Source organism: Perca flavescens, chromosome 5 (genome assembly GCF_004354835.1).
Source record: "Perca flavescens isolate YP-PL-M2 chromosome 5, PFLA_1.0, whole genome shotgun sequence".
NCBI lineage: Eukaryota > Metazoa > Chordata > Actinopteri > Perciformes > Percidae > Perca > Perca flavescens.
The window spans coordinates 36,169,805-36,182,205 of record NC_041335.1 but is presented as its reverse complement, the minus strand read 5'-3'; the positions used below and the strand labels follow the sequence as shown (position 1 = coordinate 36,182,205).

General features: G+C 38.7%; 1 protein-coding gene across 1 annotated transcript; it reads left to right on the top strand.

Annotated features, from left to right (window-relative positions):
- Nucleotides 1-2,482: 2,482 nt before the first annotated feature.
- On the top strand, nt 2,483-9,223 carry LOC114556049 (E3 ubiquitin-protein ligase NEURL3). The gene is made up of 5 exons (XM_028578883.1): nt 2,483-2,623; nt 6,239-6,591; nt 7,411-7,570; nt 8,042-8,197; nt 8,637-9,223. Exons 1-5 carry the CDS (start codon nt 2,515-2,517, stop codon nt 8,816-8,818), a joined length of 960 nt encoding a protein of 319 aa, XP_028434684.1. The 5' UTR covers nt 2,483-2,514; the 3' UTR covers nt 8,819-9,223.
- Nucleotides 9,224-12,401: the final 3,178 nt, after the last annotated feature.

Sequence of the window (12,401 nt, the reverse complement as noted above, 5' to 3'; positions counted from 1 at the left end):
GGTGGTTTGTCCGGAGGACAGGCATGTGACAGTTAGTCATTGTAGAGAGAGAGAGAGAGAGAGAGAGAGAGAGAGAGAGAGATGTTAGTAACTTTCCAAGAGAAGTGAGGTCATCTGGGATTTCCATTCATGGCACATGATCGGAGCTGCCAGCCAATGAGAGCTAGCGTGTGCGTCCCATAGAGGGCGACAATGCTCGGCACACACTGGTGGATGATTAACCAGCAGCGAGAGCGGAAAGTTTTGAGTCTGGAGCTTTTGTGTGTGTGCTATTATCTCTTACCCCATGTAGAAACCCCCCCCAAAAAATCCACTGAGCCAGGCAGGATAGTGGTGTCCAATGTTTGGGTGGTTTTCCATGAGATATTGAGTAAGGGGACTTCAGTGTTTCACTAAAAGGAAGGTCATTTTGCAGCAGAAGCATGAAGTCAGATCACTTCGTCGCACATCTGATTAAATGAGGAAAACCCAATCAAACCACTATTCTAAAACACCCACATACATATACTGATACATAAACATAGACTTACCGTACACACTTACATACATAAAAACTAAAACAGTAGAGCTGTCGTATTAGACTGCATGTTCAGCTTGTCACTCATGAGTAAAAGGCTTGGATGTGTGTGTGTGTGTGTGTGTGTGTGTGTGTGTGTGTGTGTGTGTGTGTGTGTGTGTGTGTCTCTGTGTCTCTGTTTGTGTGTGTGTGTGTGTGTGTGTGTGTGTGTGTGTGTGTGTGGTGCTGTTTAGTCGCTGTTGGGTGAAAACCTCACATGTCCTAAAACGTTGTTTTTCAGGATATATACTTCCTATGCTCCTACTGATTGCTAGGAAAATCATAACTGTAAGTTGGAGGACAGCACCTTCACCGACAAATATCCATTAAGGCTGAAACAAGTCGATGTAGTACGAGTACTTCACTGGTACGAGTACTTCACTAGTACTTCACCCCTATTTACAGTTTTTTATCCCGATTGCTAAGACACACTTCTTGAAAGCCTCACCCATTTTCTCAAAACTGTAAACACAAAACCACATTCTCAAACTATATTCACAAAACACCTGACCCTGCTGGCAAAAACTAACTAACTTTTTTTCATACAGTAAACACATTTTGCAACGAAAACAAAAAACATATCACAACTTGTACAGTGGATATCTTGTACACTGCAAGTAGTGCAAATACTACAATATTGAATTTCTGTATATTCGGCACTTGTAGAACCATACAGTAGTCCAACTGCAAAAGGCCACAGAACAAAGAAAACCAAATGACAGTACACTAAAAAATATTAAAAAATTATATTATTATATTATCTTAGATCACCTCAGTAGAAACACGTGTGTACAATTTTGACTCGTTGTGTGTAAACGATGACAACTGTGTTGTAGTTGTGTTTAACTTTTGCTGCCCGTGTTAACCATTTTGTAGTCTGCCTTTGCCAGGCCCTCCTCCAAAGCGTGCTGAAGGAGGGTCTGGCTACTCTACACAGCATTCGGGGATGGGAGGAAAATGTGCTCTGGTTTAAATGGCATTTCTTTAAACCAATCAGAATCGTCATGGGCTCCACACAGAGCCGTGTGCAAAATAGTCGTGCAAGAGAAAACTCTGATTGGACAGATAGTCTAGCTAGCTGTCTGGATTTACCCTGCAGAGATCTGAGGCTGAGGAGCAGTCAACCATAGTCCTCACAAATCCACCTAATTAAAATTCTAACACAAAGAAAGCGGACCATTTTGCAACACAAGTGCATCACAGTGAGAATGTGTTTAGAGTTTTGCCAAAAGAGAAATGGTTTTAGGCCACTGGCCATTTGGTTCAGAGAATGGGGATTAGTGTTTTAGCAATTCAGAAAAACTGTGTGATGATTTCTTCTGGCTGGATGAAAGAAAGGAGCCTTTTTTCTTTCGCAGATTTTATTTGGTGTCTTCTAGATCCACGAGGGTTGGGCACTTTGTGTGCATGACACAGAAATAAAGAATCAATCAATCAAAAAATACCTGCAGCTTCAAATACGGGAAACTCACTCATTAACACAGTTAGTGAGTGAGTGAGTTACTGAGTTAGTTAGTTAGTGTAAAGTTGGGCGTTTCCTACATATCATAAACATGTTTGCCTTCACAAGACCATGACTATTATTGAAAGCGATACTGGTCGGCATCAGAGCAAAGATCAACCAATCAGTCAATCCGTTTTTATTTGACACTGACACATGGAATCTTACACGGTATAATTCCTGTAAAATGCTTCAACGTTAAATATGTTTCATCATAACGTGTTGCCATTCCTGCTGACCAGGTTTAAACAGAAACTTAAAGAGAGAAATGCTGGCCTCCTGCCCTTTCATCCCTTCAATTAACTCAAGGTAACTTTCCAAACTTTAGATCCTCCCTCCTCCCCTCCCTCCCTTCCTTCCTCCCTCCCTCCTCCTCCTTTATGTGATGCAGGAGGGGATGTTTTTATTTTGAAAGCACACGTGCTCCGTGTTTAAAGGCTGCCGACTCTCCTGCTTCATGACAAATGAACCGAGAAACAGTCGTGAACACATATTCTCTCAAGACACGAAGGAAAGCTCGTTCTTCTTCTGCAAGATGGTGAAGGAGAGCAGCAACGGGAACTCTGGTGAGACTTTTATTCTAACCCTAACCCTAACCCTCTTTTTCTTCTCCTTAAGGAGAACTTAATAACAGTTATTAATCACTTTTACATTCCAGTGACACAATAAGTTAGTGAAAGAAATCTTTGTGTAAACATAACTTTATATTTACTGCCGTAAAGTGTGACGTGAAGCAGATAAATGTTGAGTTTGTCACTGATGAGTAAACAAGTTTAGTTGCTTAATGCTGTACGTGTGTGAGTCACAGCTGCAAAGATACACCCTTGTGTGTGTGTGGGTTATGGTTTACTGCAACTCTAATTCAATTCAGAAACTTTATTAATCCCATTTGTTGATTATAATTAATGTATGCACGTGTATGCATATATGTATGTCTATATTCATCTATTTTGTGATTTATTTTTTCAGATTTTTCGTTATTATAATTTTTTCTTGTTAAAAAAAGAAAGGGGGAAAATGGTTATTGGCATTGTACTGATCTGTAAAAATTATGTGTTCTGAAACACTAAATTCTGTTAGTTCTAAACACTATATATATATATATATATATATATATATATATATATATATATATATATATATATATATATATATATAAACTGTATTAATCCCAATAAATGGGCAATTCATCTGCAGCTTCCCAGTCCCTACAGTCAGTACAAACAGTCACCAAACAATAGTTTAAAAAAAGATATGGGGACAGTTTAACCCTTGTGTTGTCTCTCCGTCAACCATGAAAAAAACACTTTTGTTGTCCCTATCTCAGTGTATCAGTCACGTTTCTTGACAAGTTTTGTATTTTACATTTTAGGTAGTTTTTTTTCAGTGTTTTGGGTCACTTTTTTCAACATTTTAATCGCTTTTTTTTGACATTTTTTCCCGCTTTTCCCCCAATGTTTTTGTCACTTTTTTTATGTTTTGGGTGGGTTTTTTTATTTTGTATTTTTTTTGGGGGGGGCTTTTCTACCTTTATTTGACAGGACAGCTAGGTGAGAAAGGGGGGAGAGAGAGAGGAGGGGGGAAGACATGCAGGAAATGGTCACAGGTCAGATTCGAACCCTGGACCTCTGTGTCGAGGTATAAACCTCTCAGTAGATGTGCGCCTGCTCTACCCGCTGATCCAACCCAGCCATGGTTTTGACCGTTTTTATAATCTTTTTTAACATTTTGTCACATTTTCTTTTTTTTTCGACACTTTATCGACGTCCCCATATTTTCTGATATTAAAAAAACCTTTGAAAATGGGTCAAATTTGACCCGAGGACAACACGAGGGTTAAAATAACAAAAATCATCAGAGAAGATGTGGTCTGGTTGCCTTTCTCAGCTTCCTGTTTCTCCCAAACGGAGCCCAGAGTCCTTCTGCTGAACTTCAATAATCTTTGTAACAAACCTTTACTTTGCTGTTCAGACTGTTCTGGTCCTTCCCAGACAGCCAGACACTCAGCAGCCTGCAGATAACAGAGAAATGTTATGATTGGAAACAATGTTCATGTTTGCATGAATGTCAAACCTCCTCCTGCTCCTGAAGTGAGAGCACCTGTGCTACTTTCATTATTACTTGTTTACAGTTTAATCTCCTGATGTATCATCTATAAACTTTATTGCTGTAGTAAAAAAATTATCTTTTTACAGTTTGAGCCTCATAAAAAGTCAGATATTGCACATTTGTATCCGCAGAAAGACTGATAGTGGTGCAACAGCAGTTTTTCTGTGAATACAAATGTGCAATATCTGACTTTTTTTTACTATTGTAGTTATAAAATGTATTGTTTTTATTCTGTGTCTTTTGCCTATATAAGGGTACTTGTCATTTTATTTGTGTATCTCTGAGGGTGAGCTGCAGAAATATTTCATTGGACAGCTGCTGTCCAGTGACAATAAAACGTATTCTATTCTATTTTAAGTCCCAAAAAAGTCAGAAAAAAACTCCTTAGCCATCGAAGAATATTTTTTTTTTAAAGCACTGGAAAAAGCACCAAAAACATTAGAAAAAGTGGCCAAAAACATTTTTAAAAAGCGCCTAAAGCATAAAAAAAGCAGCCTAAAATGTCAGAAACATCATCAGAAACGTCAGAAACATAAAAAAAGAAAAAAGCACCAAAAATAGGTAGGCCAAATTTATTGTGAACCGTCCTAAATTGCTATGCGGGCCGGATCAAAATGCGAGTTTGGCCCTCAGGCCTTGAGTTGGACACGTGAGCTCTAAAGTGAGTCATTCTGACTTTACAGTTTACAGTTTAACCTTGTGTTTAAAGGAATACCACTTAACTTTTCCCTCTTCGGTCCCCCTACAGGTTGTCTCATTGGAACTACAGCCTACTACTGTAGTTCCAATGAACTAATCTATAATCAACTTTACACTGTAGTAAAGCAATGTTTATTAAAATCTTGTATATACAGATAAAACATTGTCAGTGTTGTCATAAAGTTACTTCGAGGTGGAAGATACGAGGGTTAAAGGAACACGCCGACTTATTGGGAATTTAGCTTATTCACCGTAACCCCCAGAGTTAGACCCAAAAGTTATGCACCTTCTATTTCTTTAACGTTGGTTATCCGTATCGTGGCGGCTATTTAACCATCTGCCTCGACTGGAAAGCACTTTAGGTCAACTTCTGTTACTTGACTGTATTCCGGCATTCTGCACACCAGGCTCACACATCAACATGTATTATCAGTTGCTGCATCCTAGTTATGATTGGAAACCACCCAATCTATCTTGGCAGGAATGACTTCACGTGTTCCTCCAAAGTGAAAGCATGCTTGCTACTTTCATTCTGACCTGTTTACAGTTTTACCAGTTTAAGTCTGTAATACACTTTATTACACTGTAGTAAAGCAATGATAACATCTCAATCATAACATTTTATGTGGTCATAAAGTTACCTTGAGCTCTTTATCATGAGTTTGGTTTGTTTAATTATCATTTTTTTAACGATGCAGTGGGTTTATTGCAGGTCAACGTTGGATACAGTCTGCACTGGTTCATACAGGCGATACTATTATTTGCCCCGTTCACAGTTCATCCCACACATTCTTCCCTCCGACTCCTTAAATGTTTCCAAACTGCTCCTGAAAGACGCTGCCATCCTGAATCTAAGCTTCTTATTCTTGTCTTCCACTTTCTTGTAAAAATACAATACTTTTTCATATTAAAATACAGTTTGTAGCTTCAGTTTTACACAAAATGTGGTGTATTTAGTGGTCTTTTTTATGTTTAATAATGAATATTTACACCTGTAAAAAAAAAAAAACGTATTGCCTCTATTCACTCATTTTATTTAATTTAAGAAATGTGTTTACAGTATTAAACTTGAATGCAGTTTAATCTATTAAATATAAGATAAATATTTATGAAATTATGATATATTACTGAATATTGTTTAACAGTTTAAAAATAAATCTGCAAAAAAATAAAGAAAATAATGTTTATTCACAGTCACAGTGACAGTTACAGTTTTTAAATGAATTTCTTTATTGATTTTTGGCACTCACAGATATTACATTACGTTTAACAGGTCCCATGTTTACCAGACAAAATCCGTAAAAATCTAACGTAATGATTCTGTAAAATAACAGTTATTTTTAACAGTGTGTGTCTTTGTTTTCTCTTTGCAGATGTTGAGTCGGAGGCGCCTCCCAGGTGCAGCCTGTCCTGCCTCGGTCCTCTAACCTTCCACCCTCGGGCCGCGGGCGACCAGGTGCGCCTGAGCCGAGGGTGCCGCCTCGCCGAGAGGACGGGCGCCACGTTCAAGAACGGCCTGGTGTTCAGCAGCCGCCCGGTGAAGACCCAGGAGAGACTCCGCCTCCGGGTGGAGAAAGAATCGCACAACTGGCAAGGCGCCCTGCGCGTGGGCTTCACCAACGTGCCGCCCACGGCCAGATCTCTGCCGCTGCCCGTCATGGCCATCCCCGACCTCACCGACGTCCCGGGACACTGGGCTGTTCCTGTGCACGAATCCCACTGCCAGGTACGCGTGCAACGCTACGTCCATCTGAATCCATGTACAGTACAGGCCAAAAGTTTGGACACACCTTCTCATTCAATGCGTTTCCTTTTATTTTCATGACTATTTACATTGTAGATTCTCACTGAAGGCATCAAAACTATGAATGAACACATATGGAATTATGTACTTAACAAAAAAAGTGTGAAATAACTGAAAAGATGTCTTATATTTTAGATTCCTCAAAGTAGCCACCCTTTGCTTTTTTTATTAATAAGGGAAAAACTTCCACTAATTAACCCTGACAAAGCACACCTGTGAAGGTAAAACCATTTCAGGTGACTACCTCATTCAGCTCATTGAGAGAACACCAAGGGTTTGCAGAGTTATCAAAAAAAAGCAAAGGGTGGCTACTTTGAAGAATCTAAAATATAAGACATGTTTTCAGTTATTTCCCACTTTTTTGTTAAGTACATAATTCCATATGTGTTCATTCATAGTTTTGATGCCTTCAGTGAGAATCTACAATGTAAATAGTCATGAAAATAAAGAAACACATTGAATGAGAAGGTGTGTCCAAACCTTTGGCCTGTACTGTATCGATTCAATTACATTTTATTTATGGTGTCAAATCACAACAGGGGCCCTATCTGGCACACGGGTGTTTGGTGTTTTAAGCTCCCAACGTTGTCTTCCAGGCAGCCCCTAGGATTAGGCAATGGTTAGAATGAATCAATGAATCAAATCGGAATTGCATTGTGGTAGACTTTGTGATAGCAGTAAATATCGTATCGTTGTCCAAAATATGGTGATAAAACGTGTGATTTACTCCCTTACTGCCAGGCGGGTTCGGAGCTGCAGTTCTGGGTCTCTCACGGAGGCTCCGTGTACGTCTCCAGCAGCAACACCGAGGCGCAGAAGGTGCTGACAGGGGTGGACCTCAGCCTGCCGCTGTGGGCCATGATCGATGTCTACGGGCAGACGCGCGCCATTTTTCTCCTGGGTAGGTGCTCTATAAATAACAATGAGGTCATGTTCTGCTGTGCAACGTTTAAAGTGCAGCCGGTTTTTCTCGTTCTGGTTCATTTCACATGCACTGACAATGCCGAGTGATTGTTTGAATAAGGGCAGCAAAGATGATTTAAATAGTTGTCAACTATTAAATGAATCGCCAACTGTTTTGATAATCTGTTTATCAGTTTGAGTCATTTTTTTAGAGAAAAAAAAGGAAAGATCCTCTGATTCCAGCTTGTTAGATGTTAATATTTTTCTAGTTTTTTCTCTCCTCTGTGACAGTAAACTGAATGAAAACTGACATTTTTCACAATTTTCTGACATTTTATAGACCAAACAGCTAATCCGTTAATTGAGAAAATAATCGACAGTTTAATCGACGATGAAAATAATCGTTAGTTGCAGCACTAGTTTAAATGTTATAAAATAAATGATTTAATGCCTCTACTCTTTGCTGCAGGCTCAGAGAAAAGGGATCTGCTTCGCACCAGACGGTCCTGTCCTGCACCTGAATGCCTCACCTCGCCTGACGTTGACAACCACTACAGTTTGTCTCGAGTCTCGAGCTTCGGTGGAAACAGCGATGAATGCATCTCCCTTCTGGAAGTCCCAGCAGGTAAGAAAGAGTCCATCCGACCAAATAGTACAATAGAAAATATAATATAAATGTAGTTAATTAACCATCTGTAAAACTGAGTTTCTCCACAATTAATCCTGCAAAAGCACCACTTTAAATCTTGTGTTTACCATAAATGTGCTCAGACGTTTCTTGGAAATAAGTAATTAAGCATGAATAAGCATAAAAAAATGACTAATCGACTAAAGAAATCTTAGTCGACTAAGACCAAACCGACCGATTAGTCGACTAATCGACTAAGAGGTGGCAGCCCTAGTGATGTCAGTCTTGTATCTGTGATGTCAGTCTTGTATCTGTGATGTCAGTCTTGTAACTGTGATGTCAGTCTTGTATCTGTGATGTCAGTCTTGTATCTGTGATGTCAGTCTTGTATCTGTGATGTCAGTCTTGTAACTGTGATGTTTGTCTCTGATGGCAGGTGGAGGCTGCGTGTCCGACTGTGTGGTGTGCTTGGAGAAACAGGCCAGGATCACGCTGCCTTGCGGCCACCGCTGTTTGTGTAACGCATGCGCCTCCAGAGTCTTGCAGGACTTTGGCACGTGCCCGCTGTGCCGACACCAGATCAGAGCTCCGGCGGAGGAGAGGAGGAGATGTCGCTGACACCCGGCAGGAATCACCAAAAAAAAACAAGCTACCACTGACTGTAACGCAGGAAACACTTTGAGGAGCAGCAACCTAACGAGTGCTGGTTGCTGCAGCGATTGAAGCCGAGCCAGAAACCTTTGTTACGTCATTCAGCACTCTCTTCCATAGATCTATATACCTTCCTAAAATAATTGCCTAAGTCATTTTTTTAACAAAAATGATTTTGTTGCCTAAATCATCTCCTCATGGTGCTGGCCACCTCTGGTAAAATCGCCTACATCCTCAGTTGAACAGGTCATGTGATTCTACACCTTTAGTATAACTGCCTATGTCAAGCATGTGACTTAGGCAGTTTTATTTTTTTTGTTTTTCCGAAAAACCTGAAAAAATGACTTTTAACAAAAATGATTTCTTTGCCTAAATCATCTCCTCATGGTGCTGGCCACCACTGGTAAAATTGCCTACATCCTCAGTTGAACAGGTCAGGTTTATTTTTTGTGTTTTCTGAAAGACCTGAAAAAATGACTTAGGCAATTATTTTAGGAAGGTGACGAATATATATGTATATGTATATATATATATGTATATATATATATATATATATATATATATATATATATATATATATATATATATATATATATACGTAGATACCGCATTGGCCGCTGCTGTTTATTGGAAGGGACGCCTTTTCAGAAATTCGGACGTTCTGCGCCTCCTAATGCATGTTTGTCTATGGAGGCAGAAGGTTTATCCACAGTTAAAATCATCATTTCTCGCTGAATTTCCAAACGATTTTAAGACGTTTGCTTTGCTACAAATGCCAGACGTGTATAGATGCAGGTTTTCAAATTCCAAAATACCATATCTTGTGTAGATAATGTAGTAACAGTACGCAGCTCTTTTCCACAGATATATATATACACAAAGATACCACATTATTATGGAACCCACCGCAGTTCCAGGCAAGACCCCTCCTTCAATAGCATTGGCGTGCTACGATTGGCCAGGCATCCATGCCCTAACCCTGTCCCCTGACCAATCAGCTCTCCTAACCGTAACTACTCGAGGTCCGTGCCTAATGCCAACCAATTGGGCTGCTTCGTAGGGCGGGTCTTTTGTGTTTCACAATTAAAATAATTAAAATCATAATTTCTCGCTAAATTACAAACCGATTTTCAAATGCCAGACATGTTGTTATGATACAGGATACTCGGTTAAATTAAAAATGTGGGTTTTTAAACCCAAATATCTTATCTTGTGTAGGTAGTTACAGTACGCGGCTTTAGCTTAATTCAGTATCGGGACTTTCTCTTGACTTTATGTTAGCTTAAAATAAGTATCACAGTCACCTCTTATGATGTTAACCCTTGTGTTGTCCTCCCATGTCAAAATTAACACGTTTTTTAACACGTTTTTGTAGCATTTTTTTGACGTTTTCTGCGCTTTTTTTCCCACCAGAATACACTTACACCAACTTGTTACCACTGTTTTTAAACTCATTTTTGGATTTTATAGTCAATAAACCCCCTTTAGGAAATTTTATCTAATTTTAGAGTAAAAATAATGCAGAAAGTATACATTATTATGACTGATAGTTAAGATCAGGGGATGTTTATGGATAATCACAGACAAGTCAAAGTCAAAGTTTAGTAAAAAAAATTGATTAAAACACCCAAAAGTAAATGATAGTATTGAACTGACCTTATTTTTACTTGTGAAGAGAGTTTTCATGGAACCACCCATGTTACTTTTGGTTAAAAGAAACCCAAATTTCTGATGTAGAAACTTTGAAAACGGGTCAAATTTGACCCGAGGACAACAGGAGAATTATAAATTTAACATGTTGGTGATACTAAGATATTGTAAAACAGCTTTTTATCAGCAACATGTTTCTTAGTTTGGGCATTTCTTTCGCATGGACATCCAAAAGTCTTTTTCTATGAGTCATTAGGATAATAACGGGGACAGATGTCCTTCTCAAGACTGCGGCGGCGACAGAGACGCATCTCACAAGCCTGAGGCGGTATATCTATGTCTATATATATCTCTCTTCCTTTGTATGTAAATGATGTACAGCGTGTGTATATGTGTGAATATTTTCTTCATCATGTAAGAGAAAGTGTGAAACTTTACTGCTGAAAAACTGCACTTTTATTGTGATTGTTAAATGAGAAAAACATGAAACATTTTGGTGAAGACAATCTATGACAAATATGTTTTGCACTCATTTTCTTTCACCACACTGTATATATTTTTGCCTTATTGATTTTGTAAATCATACATTTATTTTTGTTCTATTTTTTTATATTTGATTGTCAAAATAAAATGCATTACATCTATCACAGTATTCTCTTCTCTGTTCTTATTTTAGTTGAACGTGATGTTATATCTAAAGTTAAAAAACTTCTGTCTATCAGCTGATAAATATGAATATGTAATCCTTAGTCTCGGATAGCCACCTCTGTCTCCACAGCACTGAGGAGTGAAGCCTGGCTCCACCACAGATGCATTCTGGGATAGGAGAGAAAACAATCTGGGTTGTTTGCATTTCTTTAAACCAATCACAATCATCTTGGGCGGCGTTGAGCTCTGGACGCAGCCACAGTGGCTCTGCTAAATAGTCTCAAGAAGGAACTGGTTTTGGTGGAACATTTGCACCCCGCAAAGAAGTTAGAAGTAGAACACAGTACCGTGAGCTATTTAAATGAGCTGATACATGGTTAAACCTCATTGGCTCTTACCAGTGTATCTCCGTGTGTACTTCGTCCACAGCAATCCCACCAATCGGTCCCAAAACGTCCCAGTTAGAGAGGAAATTACCTAAAAATATTCTTAGTAAATCTTAACAATCATTCCCTGAAAGAACCGAGCAGACCTGACTTGTTGCACCATCCAAATTTTCTCCAAAACTTGACATTTTCAGCGTGTAGCTCGCTAGCTCGGAGTTTGTTGTTTCCTCGAAGAGAACGAAGTTTGAATACGGCAACGCACAGAGAGTGTGGAAACGGAGGGACATCCGGTCCCATGTCTACAATTGTCCTGGATGTGTACTTCTGTTGATCTATATTTCCTCACTGTTATTTAGTAAGACTTATTGAATTTAATAAGGGAAGATTTGTCAGAACAAGTGGACCTTGAGTAGCGAATAAGAGCATGTGCCCTATGGTCCCACAGCCCTATGTTCCCACAGCCCATATATATATATATATATATATATATATATATATATATATATATATATATATATATATATATATATATATATATATATATATATATATATATTATTGTTTGTTGGTGAACCAAAAAACAGTTCACAACATTCTGGCCTGAAAGACTTTAAGAAGTGAATAATAACTTGGAGAGTTTACCTTTTATTGTCATGAACAATTGTGACTTGTGAATTTAATAAACCAATATCATCATAAAGAGTAATTTAATGCTTTACTACAGCGGTAAAGTGGATTAAAGATTTATACACCAGGTTAAACTGTAAATAAGTCAGAATGAAAGTAACACAAAGGTGCTTTCACTTTGGAGGAGCAGGTGAAGCCATTCATGCAAAGATGAACACTATTTCCAATCATTTATACCT